General features: G+C 38.5%; 1 protein-coding gene and 1 pseudogene across 1 annotated transcript in view; one reads left to right on the top strand and one right to left on the bottom strand.

The window, feature by feature from the left end:
- The window catches only part of LOC105535243, a 104,107-nt pseudogene extending 94,623 nt beyond the window's left edge, over positions 1 to 9,484 (bottom strand).
- The window catches only part of LOC105535221 (serine/arginine-rich splicing factor 1-like), an 18,036-nt gene extending 5,904 nt beyond the window's left edge, over positions 1 to 12,132 (top strand). The window contains 3 exon segments of the mRNA XM_011974227.1: positions 9,391 to 9,804; positions 9,807 to 10,220; positions 10,593 to 12,132. Coding sequence (XP_011829617.1) covers positions 9,483 to 9,804; positions 9,807 to 10,220; positions 10,593 to 10,615 — 759 coding nt within the window. The 5' untranslated portion in view covers positions 9,391 to 9,482 and the 3' untranslated portion in view covers positions 10,616 to 12,132.
- Positions 12,133 to 12,354: the final 222 nt, after the last annotated feature.

The following is a 12,354-nucleotide window of genomic DNA, read 5'->3' as shown; positions in this document are numbered from 1 at the left end:
CAGGATCTGGCTTTATTACCCAGGCTGGAGTGCAGTGGCATGATCTCAGCTCACTGCAGCCTCTGCTTCCCAGGCTCAAGCCATCCTCTCACATCAGCCTCCCAAGTAGTTGGGACCACAGTCACATACCACCACACCCAACTAATTTCTGTATTTTTTGTAGTGACAGGGTTTTGCATACAGATATTTTACCTCCTTGGTTAAATTTATTTCTAAGTATTTTATTCTTTTTGATGCTTTTGTATATGAAATTGTTTTCTTGATTTATTTTCAAATAGTTGTTGTTAGTGTATAGAAATGCTACTGATTTTATGTGTTGATTTTATATCCTACAACTTTATTTGTTTATTAGTTCAAACAGTTTTTTCGATGGAGCTATTAGGGTTTTCTGAATATAAAAGCAGGTTATCAGCAGTGACAGTTTCACCTCTGCCTTTCCTGTTTGGATGCCTTATATATTTATCTTGCCTAATTACTCTGGCAAGGACTTTCGGTACAATATTAAACAGAAATGATGAGAATGGGCATCTTTGTCTTGTTTCTGATCTTAAAGGAAAAGCTTTCAACTTTTTACCACTGAATATAATGTTATCTCTGGGCTTGTCATATATAGCCTTTATTGCGTTGATTTCTAAATTTCTAAACCTAATGTGTTGAGAGTGTTTATCATAAAATGTTTAATTTTCTTAAATGCTTTTTCTGCATCTAGTGAGATAAATATATCATTTTTATCCTTTATTCTGTCAATGTGATATGTTACACTTGTAGAGTTATATATCTTGAACCATCTTGCCTTCTACAGGCAAATCCTACGTGAATATATTGAGTTATCCTCTTAATGTATTATTAAATTTGGTTTGCTGTTATTTTGTTGAGGATTTTTGTATTTATATTTATCAGGGTTATATACTGGCCCATAATTTTCTTTGCTTCTAGTATCCTTGTCTGACTTTGGCATCATTGTAATGCTGGGATCAAAAAGAGTTTGAAAATATTCCATCTTCTTCAATTTTTTGGAAGATTTTGAGAAGGATATGTATTAGTTATTTTTAATCTGTTTCGTAGAATTCATCCATGAAGCCATTGAGTATTGGATGTTTCTTTGATCGGAGACTTTTTATTACTGATTCAATCTCTTTACTCACTATTGGTCTGTTCAGATTTTCTTTCTTTATGATTCAACCTTGGTGGGTTGTATGTGTCTGGGAATGTATTTCTTCTTGATTATCCAATTTATTGGATATAATTGTTCATGGTAACCTGTTATGATCCTGTATATTTCTGTGATTTTAGTTATAATTTTTTTCTCTTTAATTGATGATTATATTTATTTGAGTCTTTGCTCTTTATTTATTTTTATTTATTTATTTATTTTTTGAGATGGAGTCTCACTCTGTCACCCAGGCTGGAGTGCAGTGGTGTGATCTTGGCTCAGTGCAAGCTCCACCTCCCAAGTTCACACCATTCTCCTGCCTCAGCCTCCCAAGTAGCTGGGATTACAGGTGCCTGCCACCATGCCTGGCTAATTTTTTGTATTTTTTTCAGTAGAGACGGGATTTCACTATGTTAGCCAACATGGTCTCAATCTCCTGACCATGTGGTCCACCCACCTCAGCCTCCCAAAGTGCTGGGATTACAGGCGTGAGCCACCACACCTGGCCTTCTCTGTATTTTTTAGTTTCGCTAAATATTTATCTATTTTGTTTATCTTGTAAAAAACCAACTCTTGGTTTTATTGATTTTTTTTCTATTGTTTTTCTAATCTCTATTTTTTAAATTTCTGTTCTGATTTTATTTCCTTCCTTCTGCTAACTTTGGGTTTAGTTGTTCTTTTTCTAGTTCCTTAAGGCATAATGTTAGGTTGTTTATTAGAGATCGTCTTTTTTTATTTAGGCACTTATTGCTATAAATGTCTCTCTTAGAACTGCTTTTCCTACCTCCCATAAGTTTTGGTATGTCCTGCTTCCATTATCATTTGTTTCAAAAATTCTTTTTATTTCCCTTTTAATTACTTCTTTGATCCATTGGTTGTTGTATTAGTTCATTGTCACATTGCTGTAAAAAAATACCTGAGACTGGATAATTTATAAAGGAAAAGGGTTTAATTGACTCACAGTTCCACATGGCTGGGGAGACCTCAGGAAACTTACAATAATGGCAGAAGGGGAAGAGGCATGTCATATATGGCGACAGGCGAGAGCAAGTGAGTGTGTAAAGGAGAAACTCTCAGACACTTATAAAACCACCAGATCTCGTGAAAATTCACTCACTATTACAAGAATAGCATGGGGGGCATTGCCACCATGATTCAGTCACCTCCCACCATGTCTCTCCCTCAACATGTGGGGATCATCGGGATTTTAATTCAAGATAACATTTGGGTGTGGTTACAAAGCCTAACCACATCATTGCACTTCTGGCCACTTCAAATCTCATGTCCTCACATTTAAAACCAATCATGTCTTTCCAACAGTCCTCAAATGTCTTTTTTTTTTTTTTTTTTTTTTTTTGAGACAGAGTCTCACTCTGTCACCCAGACTGGAGTATAGTGGCATGACCTCAGCTCACTGCAACTTCCACTTTTTGAGCTCAAGTGATTCTCTGGTCTCAGCCTCCCTAGTAGCTGGGGTACAGGCATTGAATAATTGCTCCCATTCTGAATGGGAGAAATTGGCCAAAACAAAGGGGCTACAGGCCCCACCCATGCAAGTCTGAAATCCAGCAGGCAGTCATTACATCTTATAGCTCCAAAATGATCTCCTTTGACTCCATGTCTTACATCCAGGACATGCTGATGCAAAAGATGGCTTCCATGGACTCAGGCAGCTCCATCCTTCTGGCTTTGAAGGGTACAGCCCCCCTCCCAGCTGCTTTCACAGGCTGGCATTCAGTGTCTGTAGCTTTTCCATGTGCACATGCAAGCTGTCAGCTGATCCATCATTCTGGGGTCTGGAGGATGGCGGCCCTCTTCTTACAGCTCCACTAGACAGTGCCCCAGTGAGGACTCTATATGGGGGCTCCAACCCCACATATCCCTTCTGCACTGCCTTAGGAGAGGTTCTTCATGAAGGTTCCACCCCTGCAACAAACTTCTGCCTGGACATCCAGGCATTTCCATACATCCTTTGAAATTTACATGGAGGTTCCCAAACCTCAATTCTTGGCTTCTGCGCACCCACAGACCCAACACCACATGTAAGCCACCAAGGCTTGGGGCTTATACCCTCTGAAGCAACAGTGTGAGCTGTATGATGGCCCCTTTTAGTCATGGTTGGGATGCAGGGTGCCAAGTCCTGAGACTGCACAGAGCAGCAGCAAATCCCTGGGCTCGGCCCACGAAAACATTGTTTCCTCCTAGGCCTGTGGGCCTGTGATAGGAGGGGCTGCTGTGAAAGCCTCTGAGATTCCCTGGAGACATTTTCTCCATCATCTTGTCTATTAACATTCGGCTCCTCATTACTCATGCAAATTTCTGCAGCTGGCTTGAATTGTTTTCCAAAAAATGGGTTTTTCTTTTCTACTTCACGGTCAGGCGGCAAATTTTTCAAACTTTTACACTCTGCTTCCCTTTTATATATAAGTTCCAATTTCAAACCATCTCTTTGCGAATGCATAAGACTTAACACTTTTAAAATCAACTAGATCACCTTTCTAATGCTTTGCTGCTTAGAAATTTATTCCACCAGATACCCTAAATCATCTCTCTTAATTTGAAAGTTCCACAGATCTCTAGGGCAAGGGTAAAATGCTGCCAGTCCCTTTGCAAAAGCATAGCAAGAGTGACCTTTGCTCCAGTTCCCAAGAAGTCCCTCATCTCCATCTGAGACCACCTTAGCCTGGACTCCATTGTCTACCTCATTATAGCATTTTGGTTAAAACCATTCAACAAGTCTCTAGGAAATTCCAAACTTTCTCACATCTTTATGTTTTCTTTGGAGCCCTCCAAACTGTTCCAACCTCTGCCTGTTACCCAGTTCCAAAGTCACTTCCACATTTTCAACTGTCTCTATATCAGTACCCCACTCCTAGTACCAATTAACTGTATTAGTTCATTGTCACATTGCTGTAAAAAAATACCTGAGACTGGGTAATTTATAAAGGAAAGAGGTTTAATTGACTCACAGTTCCACATAGCTGGGGAGGCCTCAGGAAACTTACAATCATGGAAGAAGGGGAAGAGGTATATCTTACATGGCAGCAGGTGACAGAGAGCCAATGTGTGAAGGAGGAATGCTCAGACACTTATGAAACTATCAGATCTTCTGAGAACTTACTATTAAAAGAACAGCATGGGGGACACTGTCCCCATGATCCAATCACTTCCCACCAGGTACCTCCCTCAACATATGAGGAATATGGGGATTACAATTCAAGAGGAGATTTGGATGGGGACACAAAGCCTAATCATATCAGTTGTTCAGAATTATGCAGCTTAATTCCTACATATTTGTGAATTTTCCAGTTTGTATCCTGTTATCAATTTCTAGTTTCATACCATTGTGATCAGGGAAGATGATAGGATTTCAGTTTTCTTAAATTTGTTCACACTTGTTTTGTGGCCTAACATATGATCTATCCTGGAGAATGTCCCATGGGTGCTTAAGAATAATGTGTATTTCATTGCAATTGAATAAAATGTTCTGTATATGTCTGTTAGGTTTATGTGGTCTAAAGTGTAGTTCAAGTTCAATATTTTCTTATTAATTTCTGTATAGATGATCTGTTCATTGTTAAAAGTTGGAGTATTGAGGTCCTCTACTACTATTGTATTATTGACTATCTCCCCTTTCACATATATTAATATGTGCTTTATGTATTTAGGTACTCTGATGTTGAGTACATATGTATTTACGATTGCTATATTCTCTTGATAAATTGACCCTTTTATCATTATATAATGACCTGCTTTGTCTCTTTTTACAGTTTGACTTGAAGTCTATTTTGTCTGATGTAAGTATGGCTACCATTCCTTTCTTTTCATTTCCATTTGCTTATAATGTTTTCTTTTCCCATGTCTTCACTTTCAGTCTGTGTCCTGAAAGGTGAGGAGAGCTTCTTAATAAGCATCATATAATTGGGTCTTATTTATTTATGCATTCAGCTACTGTCTTTTTGCTGGAGAATATAATCCATTTATATTCAAAATCATCATTGATAAGTAATGACATACTACTGCTATTTTGTAATTTGTCTTCTGTTGTTTTATTTTGCTTTTTTCTGTGTTGCTTCCTTTGTGGTTTGATGGTTTTCTGTAGTGGAATGCTTTTAATCTTTTCTATTTATTTTTTCTGTATCTGCTATAGAGTATTGCTTTGTGGTTATCATGAGGCTAACATAGACATTGTATACCTATACCAGGCTATTTCAAGCTGATAAATTAATTTTTATCTCACACCACAATTCTACATTTTTACTCCCCTTCACCATTTTATATTTTTATGTCAAAATTTACATTACTTTGTAAACTGTCTTCCTTGACAATTTATTTTAGCTATAGCTGTTTTTATAGATTTGTCCTTTAACCATCATACTAGAGATGAAATTGCTTTACACACTATTACGGTCCTAGGGTATTCAGAATATGACTCTGTATTACTTATATCATGAGTTTTATGCTTTCTTATGTTTTATGTTATTACTTAGCAGCATTTTGATTCAGCTTAAAGATTTTTTTTTTAGAAATTCCTGTAAGAGGCAGGCTTAGCGGTGATGTACTCCATTAGCTTTTGTTTGTCTGGGAAAGTTTTTATCTCTTCCTCATTTATAAAGGACAGCTTTTTTGGGTAAATATTCTTGGTAATTTTTTCCCTTCAGCACTTTATATCATTCTGCTCTCTAATGGTCTTTCAGGGATCTGCTGAGAAATCTGCTGGTAGCTTTATTTGAACTACCTTGTATATGGTATGTTTCTTATCTCTTCCTGTTTTCACAATTTTTTCTTTTTCTTTGATTTTTGATAGTTTGATTATTATGTGTCATGGTGAACTCCTCTTTCAGTTGAATTTGATTGGAAATCTCTGGACTTCCCATACCTCAATATTTGTGCCTTTCCCCACATATAGGAAGTCTTCAGCCATTATTTCTTTAAATAGTTTTCTGGCTTCTATTGTCTCCTGTTTCTGGAAATCCTATTCTATCAACTTTTGATCTCTTGATGATGCCTTATAATGTAGGCTTTCTTCCTTCTTAATTTTTTTCTTTTTGATCTTCTGCCTAGATGATTTACAATGTTCTATCTTTGAGTTCATTGATTCTTATGCTTTATGAGCCTACTGTTGAAGTTTTTTTGTTGCATTTTTTAGTTCAGTCATTGTATTAAGCTCAAAAATTTCTATTTGTTTTTTTTTAATTGCTTCTATTTCATTGTCAAATTTCTCATTGATTTCACATGTTTTCTATTTGTTTAATTTTCTATATGTATGGTTTTTGTTCACCTCACTTCTTTAAGAAGATTATTCTGAACTCTTTACCAGTCATTCCATAGATCTTCATTTCTGCAGGGTCTATTTTGGGGGCTTTACTATTTCCTTTTGGAAGTGTCATGATTCCCTTATTTTTGTGATCTTTGTGTCCTTGTGTTGATGTCTGTACGTTTGAGAAGACACTCACCTCTTTCAGTTTTACAGATGTTATTAAGCAGAAATAGACCTTCACTGTTTCGTGTAGCCTGTGATTCTGGATGGGCCAGCTGATAAGAACCCTGGGCAGGCAGAGCTTGCTTTTGGGTTCTCTAGATGGCTGGGCCACCGTCTTTGCTCTGAGTTTAGGTGGGGTTGCTGGCTGGATTCTGCAGTCGGGCAGAGTTGCTGACTGGACACCACAATTGTCTCTGATTGGGATGGGTCATAGGGTGTATTTTCTGGCCAGGTGGTACTGCTGTTTGCATTCTGCAGTAAAATAGGGTTGCAGGCTAGTCCCTAAGGCTAGGTGGAATCACTGCTTAGGATAGATGGCAGCAGCCACTATGCTTAGTAGAAATACACAGTTGAGGTTTGCCTCCCAGCCTGGGTAGGGAATTGGAGTGGGCTTTGAGGTTGGACTGAACCACTGTTTGAACTCCCAGGTAGGGAAAGTCTAGCCCCTGAACTTTGCCAAAATGCACCATGCCAGATCTCTTTCCTCTTGGAAGGGCCTTGGGGTGGTCTCTGAGGCTGAGTCAAGTGCTCTTTACACTCCCATGGGGGCAGATCTATCTTCTGCCCTTTACCAAAATGGGCTGTGGAGGGTGTCTTTCTCTCTGGGTGGGGCCTTTGGGTGGGGTAAAAGACTGGGCATGAGGCTGGCAATGTAGGGATACAAGCCAAGTAGAACTTCCCACCATTTCTGGGAACAACCAGCTTAGCTTTGCCAGTGTGCTAGGTAATGGCTGGTACCTCTGATGTGGTGCCATTGCTGGCAGGTACACAGAGCTACAACGAAGATTTCTGTGCTGGTCTCTGTGAGCTCTTTTCCTCGCTTTGTTTCTACCTGACCCTAGGTGATCTAGTCATGCCATTACCCTCATTTTCCCCCATGAAGTAAGACTTGAGTGGGCTTCCCATGAAGCATCTCAGAATACTTTGGCAACCGGATATTTGCCTCCAGTTCTCTTTTTCTACTGTAGAAACTGTGGGCCTAGGATAATCCTCTCTGTTTGGTGCTGTGCCAAGTTGGGGAGGTGGGTGACACAGCCAAAGTGAAACTATTTCTCCTACCCTTCTGATGCCATTTTTCATTGGATTCTGTGATCTATGAAGGTGTCTCAGGCTTATTCCCAAGTTTTGAGGTTTTCACAAAGGTGTTCTCGTCTGTGGATAGTTGCTAGTTGAACTTTCTGTAGTGAGTAGTGAGGACTGGGACCTCCTATTCTGCTATCTTGCTTATGCCACTCCCTGAACACACATTTATTGTAGCTCCTGATTCTTTGGTTTTGCTTAGTAGTTTTGCTGAATTAATTTTGGGTTTTGTAGATCTCACTCTATGTCTACTGATAGCATCCAAGTCAGCTACAAACTTAACTGATCTTTAGTACGCTCTCTTAAATGTCTGGTGCCTTGACTAGGACAAATAAATATTACATTTAGATAAAATTCTGAAATGAAAATGTAATGAAAACTTGAGACCAAAGATTAAAAGGAAAGATTTAGAAAAGAGCTTATTCATTTATTTTTAAAAATAAGTGATAATGTGTATAAAATAATGTGTAATAAGATTCTATGAATATGTTTAAATGAGTGAAGTTATAGCTTTATTTCTGAAGTCAAGATTTATAATACGCCTAAACTATATTTTTTGCAACTATTTCAACTTCTCATGAACAATTTCAGATATCAAGATCAGGGTCCAGGTTTATTTTTTGCAGATGATTGGCCATTTGAGTCAGTACTATGTATCAAATAAACCATCCTTTTCCTACTGAATTGAGATATCACATTTGTCACTTAAATACTGAGATTGAGTTTGAGGTTATCTATTCTCTTTAACCTGTTTTTAACTATTTTTAAGTGTACAATTTAGTAGCATTAAGTACATTTATATTTTTGTGGAACCATCACCACCATTTATCTCCAGAACTTTATCATCTTCCCAAACGGAAACTCTGTTCTCATTAAACACTAACTCCCTATTTCCTGTCCTTCCAGCCCCTGGCAGCCACTGTTCTACTTTCTATCTTTATGAATTTGACTTTCTATCTTTACAAATTCTGTCTTTATGAATTTGCATATAATTCATATGCATGATATCATTTTGTGACTGACTTATTTCACGTAGCATGATATTCATAAGGTTCATTCATGAACCTTACATTAGCATAATGTTATATTGGCATAACATTGTATTAGCATATATCAGAATTTCCTTCCTTTATAGGCTGAATAATATTCCATTTTATCCATTCATCTATCAGTGAACACTTGAGTTACTTTCACCTTTTGGCTATTGTGGATAATGCTGCTCTGAACATGGATATCCAAATACCTATTTGAGTCCCTGCTTTCAATTCTTTTGGATATATACCCAATAACTGAAATATTTTGCCTATTGCTATGCCGATATCATGCTTATTTCTAAGCATTTTATGATTTTTGTTTCCAATTGAAAGCAATCATTTTATTATTTATACTTCTAGATGCTTATTGCTATTACAAAAGGCTATTGATTTTGTATATTTTGTTGCACTTAATCACCTTATTATAATGATTCCTATATTTACAGGATTTTATTATATTATAATTTTATTATGGTTTCTTGGGTTTGCTTTCTTGTATTCCCTAGTATTTTGTTTAAACTTTATACCTGCACACACTTGGTGTTAGAGTTATGCTTACCTTATTAAATAATTAAGGGGTTTTTCCACTGTGGCAGTCATGGAGGGTCACTGTTCTGGTCACCTCTTTAAAAAGAACTTACCTGGGAGACGTGGTGCCACTGCGGGCTCGCTCTGCGGTGCGCTAGGCTTGGTGGGAAGGCCTGTTGTCGAGTCCGCGCTTTTCGTCACCGCCATGTCGGGAGGTGGTGTGATTCGTGGGCCCGCAGGGAACAACGATTGCCGCATCTACGTGGGTAACTTACCTCCAGACATCCGAACCAAGGACATTGAGGACGTGTTCTACAAATACGGCGCTCTCCGCGACATCGACCTCAAGAATCGCCGCAGGGGACCGCCCTTCGCCTTCGTTGAGTTCGAGGACCCGCGAGACGTGGAAGATGCGGTGTATGGTCGCGACGGCTATGATTATGATGGGTACCGTCTGCGGGTGGAGTTTCCTCCAAGCGGCCGTGAAACAGGCCGAGGCGGCAGCGGGGGTGGAGGTGGCGGAGCTCCCGAGGTCGCTATGGCCCCCCATCCAGGCGGTCTGAAAACAGAGTGGTTGTCTCTGGACTGCCTCCAAGTGGAAGTTGGCAGGATTTAAAGGATCACATGCGTGAAGCAGGTGATGTATGTTATGCTGATGTTTACCGAGATGGCACTGGTGTCATGGAGTTTGTACGGAAAGAAGATATGACCTATGCAGTTCGAAAACTGGATAACACTAAGTTTAGATCTCATGAGGGAGAAACTGCCTACATCCGGGTTAAAGTTGATGGGCCCAGAAGTCCAAGTTATGGAAGATCTCGATCTCGAAGCGGTAGTCGTAGCAGAAGCCGTAGCAGAAGCAACAGCAGGAGTCGCAGTTACTCCCCAAGGAGAAGCAGAGGATCACCACGGTATTCTCCCCATCATAGCAGATCTCGCTCTCGTACATAAGATGATTGGTGACACTTTTTGTAGAACCCATGTTGTATACAGTTTTCCTTTATTCAGTACAATCTTTCATTTTTTAATTCAAACTGTTTTGTTCAGAATGGGCTAAAGTGTTGAATTGCATTCTTGTAATATCCCCTTGCTCCTAACATCTACATTCCCCTCGTGTCTTCGATAAATTGTATTTTAAGTGATGTCATAGACAGGATTGTTTAAATTTAGTTAACTCCATACTCTTCAGACTGTGATATTGTGTAAATGTCTATTCTGCCCTGGTTTGTGTGAACTGGGATGTTGGGGGTGTTTGTGGTTATCTTACCTGGGGAAGTTCTTATGTTTATCTTGCTTTTCATGTGTCTTTCTGTAGACATATCTGAAGAGATGGATTAAGAATGCTTTGGATTAAGGATTGTGGAGCACATTTCAATCATTTTAGGATTGTCAAAAGGAGGATTGAGGAGGATCAGATCAATAATGGAGGCAATGGTATGACTCCAAGTGCTATTGTCACAGATGAAATTGGCAGTATTGACCTTATACTAAAAGGCAGGGGTTAAAAATGATTATATACGTTTTCCTTAAAACACTTGCAAACATTTTATTCAGTTATCTTTAGCTACAATTGCTTTGCTCTTTAAACCTTGGCAATTGTGGCAAAATTATATTGCCCATTTTGTAGCAACTTATTTTGCTCCCTTCCCCCCATTTTTGTTTTAATAGGGACTAATGTGGGAAGAACTGGCTAATTTGTCACAGTGCTTAGTTACAACTGTTAATGTGTGACCTGCTGTTGGTGTACATGTGGGTACAGGGTGTCTTTAAATCCAACAAGATAGAGTATAATATCAATACTGCTAAATCTGCATGTCCTCTGTGTGACTGATAGAGCGTTGCTATTTCATTTTTTTAAGACAAAATGAAAGCAAAATATAGAGTTCCAATGTATTGGTGTAGATAATCTAGTTGGGAATACTTTTAAGTCTCACCTTCCCCTTTAAACTAATATTCATAATTGATTCATATGTTTAAAAGACTTTAATTTACAAATTAAATTGCAAATGGGAGCATTAGATATAGTTTTAGACTTAGGTGGGTAGCAATGCCAGTAAACTTAAATTACGTAACTTCTTGCAACCCCGAAACCTGTAATACATTGTACAGTAACAAGTGTTGGTATTATCAGTTGAACTGTAAATACAAAATGCTTCTTCCAATTAGTCTCTATGATGATTAAGTTTCTAAAATTTATCTGAACACCATTCAGAAACTTGTTTTGGGGAATTTGATAGTTATTGATGTGCATCTGTTAAACTGATGACAGACATAACTCATCATTCCCCAGAAACCTTTTTTGATTACAGTATCTAACATTTTGCCTCCTCTTTTTTGGTTTTGCTGGTTATAAAGGTTTGGATTGGAGAGGGCTCACTGGATCCCAATCCTTGGAGCTGGATCATTGGATTCAAATCATAATGTGGATAGGATAGGGAGGATGAATTACCAGGATTCATGGAGCGGGATCAGATTACCAGGAACATAGGAGTGGATTCCTGCCCCAACCAAACCGCATTCGTGTGGATTTTTTTATTCAACTTAATTAGCTATTCCAAAGATTTTTTTTTTTCCTATTTTTGACAATTGGAGCCCTTAAGATGCACGATGGAATTGTGTTTTGCGTTTTGGTAAAAGGAGCAAAGCGAGGACCTGGAGATAAACACTGGAGCAATCTCCTTGGAAGGATTCAGCACGAGTAGATGGTAAACATTTAAAGGGGAAAGGGGGGGTTTGTTTAAAATAGTAAATCAGTAAGTCACTTCTAAATTTAAAGAAAACAAAATTGGAGTTGAAGAATAAGTAGGTTTCCAATTGGCTTTTGCCATTTTTCTTTGAAAAAATAAACATTTTTTTAAAAACTAAATAAAAATAAAAATAAAATAAAAAATAAAAAGAACTTACCATTTGATTGCAAGGAGTGCAGTTAGCTGATAGCCTCCAGCTGTAAGTGCCTCCAGAATCTAAGCTGTTGAGCTGAGCCCATGCTTTTCTTGGGAAGCCATAGCCAATGACTGAGCGTGGTGCAGACACAAGGTCCTGGCCATTTCTGCCCAATACCAGACTTTGCTTATGAG

This window comes from Mandrillus leucophaeus, unplaced genomic scaffold (genome assembly GCF_000951045.1).
Source record: "Mandrillus leucophaeus isolate KB7577 unplaced genomic scaffold, Mleu.le_1.0 Scaffold143, whole genome shotgun sequence".
Classification (NCBI taxonomy): Eukaryota; Metazoa; Chordata; class Mammalia; order Primates; family Cercopithecidae; genus Mandrillus; species Mandrillus leucophaeus.
The sequence above is the reverse complement of the archived record's forward strand: the minus strand, read 5'-3'. Positions and strand labels throughout refer to the sequence as shown.